At 13.4% G+C, this 2,980-nt stretch overlaps 1 protein-coding gene across 1 annotated transcript; it reads right to left on the reverse strand.

Moving 5' to 3' along the window:
* Positions 1-1,076: 1,076 nt before the first annotated feature.
* PGAL8A_00412000 (conserved Plasmodium protein, unknown function) lies at positions 1,077-1,939 on the reverse strand (the record flags this gene model as incomplete). The annotated part of the gene is made up of 5 exons (XM_028672829.1): positions 1,077-1,107; positions 1,322-1,359; positions 1,454-1,543; positions 1,713-1,741; positions 1,834-1,939. 5 exons carry the CDS (start codon positions 1,937-1,939, stop codon positions 1,077-1,079), a joined length of 294 nt encoding a protein of 97 aa, XP_028529343.1.
* Between the last annotated feature and the right edge of the window lie 1,041 nt (positions 1,940-2,980).

The following is a 2,980-nucleotide window of genomic DNA, read 5'->3' on the forward strand; positions in this document are numbered from 1 at the left end:
AAAAAATTATATTTATTCTAATCTTTAAGAATATATATTTAAAAAATGTGTATATAATAATATATTTTTTCAATTTTTTTACATTAGAACAATAAAATAATTAAACATTGTTTACCTTATTTTAAATAACGAATAATTTTTATTATTTTTATTTTTTTTATCTTTGAAACAAGAAAAAAAAAAAAAAAATAAAAATAAATATAAAATAAGGTTTACTTTATAATAGTAATATATTGAGGAAAAGAAGGGAATTAATAAAAAGAAAAATAAAAAAAAATTTTAAATATATTTAAAAAGTAATTAAAAAAAAAAAAAAAAAAAAAAAAAAAAAATAAAAGTAAAAGAAAAGACATTTAAAAAACTGTTATGAAAAAAGAAAAAATAGTGCTCTTTTTATATAATACACATAAATTTTAAAAATTTTTCTTTTTTTTTTTTTTTGTAATTTGTCTAACAAAAAAATAAAAATATAAATTCTTTTTAGATATATTTTTATGGAAATAATGTACATAAAAAAAAAAAAATTTACAACTTATTTTAAAATCAATTTTTCCAGTAACAACTGGTTTTATTCATTTTGTATAATTATATATATATATTTACATATATTAATATATATAATTTAATCAATTTATTCATTTAAAACAATTAAAAGTAGTTTTAATAAATAAAACGGAATTCAAATATGTAAATTTTTTATTTTTCATAATTAAAAATTATTTATTATTATAAAAATATTTGGTTTTTTTTTTTTTTTTTTTTTTTTTTTTTAAAAATAATTATTTTGGTTTCTTTGTTTTTATATGTATTTAGAAGATTAATAAAAAAAAAAAATAAAAAAAAAAAAAAAAAAAAAAAAAAAAAAATAAAAAAACAAAAAAATAAAAAAAATAATTGACAAAAAAATTTATAATTTTTGTTTTTTTTTTTAATTTTTTATTATGTAACATATATTTTATTATTCATAGAAAAAAAAAAAAAAAAAAAATTTTTAAAAAATTTAAAATATGTCTGAATTACACTTTAATATTTCATTACCTTTTTTTTGAAATTATTATAAGATTCCTTTTTATATTTTATCTTAAATATCTTTTGAAGTTATATTTTCTATGGTATAAATATAGTTTTAAATGAAAAAAAAGAAGGATAATATGATACTTAAATTAAAATTTTAATTTTTTAAATTTGAAAAAAAAAAATAATATCATAAAGATATATATGAAGTTATTTTATGGGGTTTTAGATATTATTAATTTAGTTTTATATAGTTATAAATTTATTTTGTAATGTAATTTCGTTTTTTTTTTTTTTATTTTCAAACTTCTTTTCTTCCTTAAACTTTTTTTGTCTTTCTTCAAGCTAATAATATAAACAATACAAATATGTAAATATATATATATATATATATATTTATACATATAACAATTGTTTTAGAATTTTTTTTTGTTCATACATCATATATACTTGAAAGAGCAACATCAATTCTCTCACTATTTTTTAAAAGTCTATCTACTGAGTTATCTATATCATTTATGTTATTACTCTTCAAAAAAAAAAAAAAAAGTTAACGAAAAATTAGATTTATAAATGTTGTAATAGAATAATATATATTGCAATTTCATTTTTATAATTATTAATATTATTAATTATATTTAAATCAAAAGTATTCAATTATTTTGGAATTATTAATATTGTTTATTTCCTTATATTACTAATAAAGATTTCTCGATATTATCTGAATCTTTTAATAAAAGAAAGAAAAAAAAAAAAAAAAAATACATATAAATATTATCAGTTTATATAAATAAATAAAAAATAAAGGAAATTAACAACCTTCATCTAATCTATTTATGGTTATATATGGAACTGGTTCTCTATATTTACTTTCATTTTCATATTCATCATCTGAAGTTAAGTATGTCAAATCTTCATAATCCATAGAAGTAGGAAACTTTATTTCAAAATCTAGTTTTTTATCAAGTTCATTTTCTAAAAATAATATAATTTATTATTTTCTTTTTTTTTTTTTTAGTTCTTTTTTTTTTTTTTTTTTTTTTAAAATAAAGAATTTAAAAAAATGAACCTAATTGATGTGAAGTTTTTTCATCTCTTACATCATATAGTAAATATTTCTAATTCAGTTAATATAAAACGGTATAAAAAACAATAACAATGAATAAAAATTATTTTATATCTTCTATAAAAATAAGTAAATATAGTATTTTATATTCAGAAAAATGAAATTTAATTTTTATTTTTTATATTTAATATAACTTTATTTTACTTGAGTAAATAAATTTACTTATATCTTGCTTGATATTACTAAAACGAAGAAAATAAAAAATTTTTTCCACATTACTTTTGGAAATTTATTAATTATACTATTTTGTAGATGATTCTAAAACAATTTAATTAAAAGAAGCATAAAAATGTTATTATATAAATAAAAATATTAAAAATTACCCATAAATATCAATATATAATATACTAATTTTATATTATATATATTTTATTTTTTAATCAAACGTATTTTTTTACATATATTAATATAAAATACTAGATATTTCAAAAAAAAAGAAATCAGCTGTTCAAAGTAACTTGATCAAACATAAATTTATGTAATGAAAATGCAAACAAATTTCATTTTTTACATAGGTAAAATAAAAGAAACGAATTTTAGTATATATTTAAAATATTTCTTTTTCTTAACAAAAGAATTGTAATCTTTCAAAAATTATTTACTTTAGGTTTATATATCTTTCAATTCATTTTTTTAACAGATATTCATATTGTCACTTAATTACTGTTATTTTTATTTTTTAAATATTATAAATTTTATTTCATAAAAATAAAAAGAAAAATGCCTAAATATTCATATTCAAAAACTAAAATAATAAATTAAAAAAAAAAATAAAAAAAAAAAAAAAACTAAATTAGAACAAGTTAAAAGGATGAAACAAAGCTAAAAAATTAAAAAAAA

This window comes from Plasmodium gallinaceum, assembly GCF_900005855.1.
Source record: "Plasmodium gallinaceum strain 8A genome assembly, contig: PGAL8A_v1_111, whole genome shotgun sequence".
In the NCBI taxonomy this organism is placed as follows: Eukaryota; Apicomplexa; class Aconoidasida; order Haemosporida; family Plasmodiidae; genus Plasmodium; species Plasmodium gallinaceum.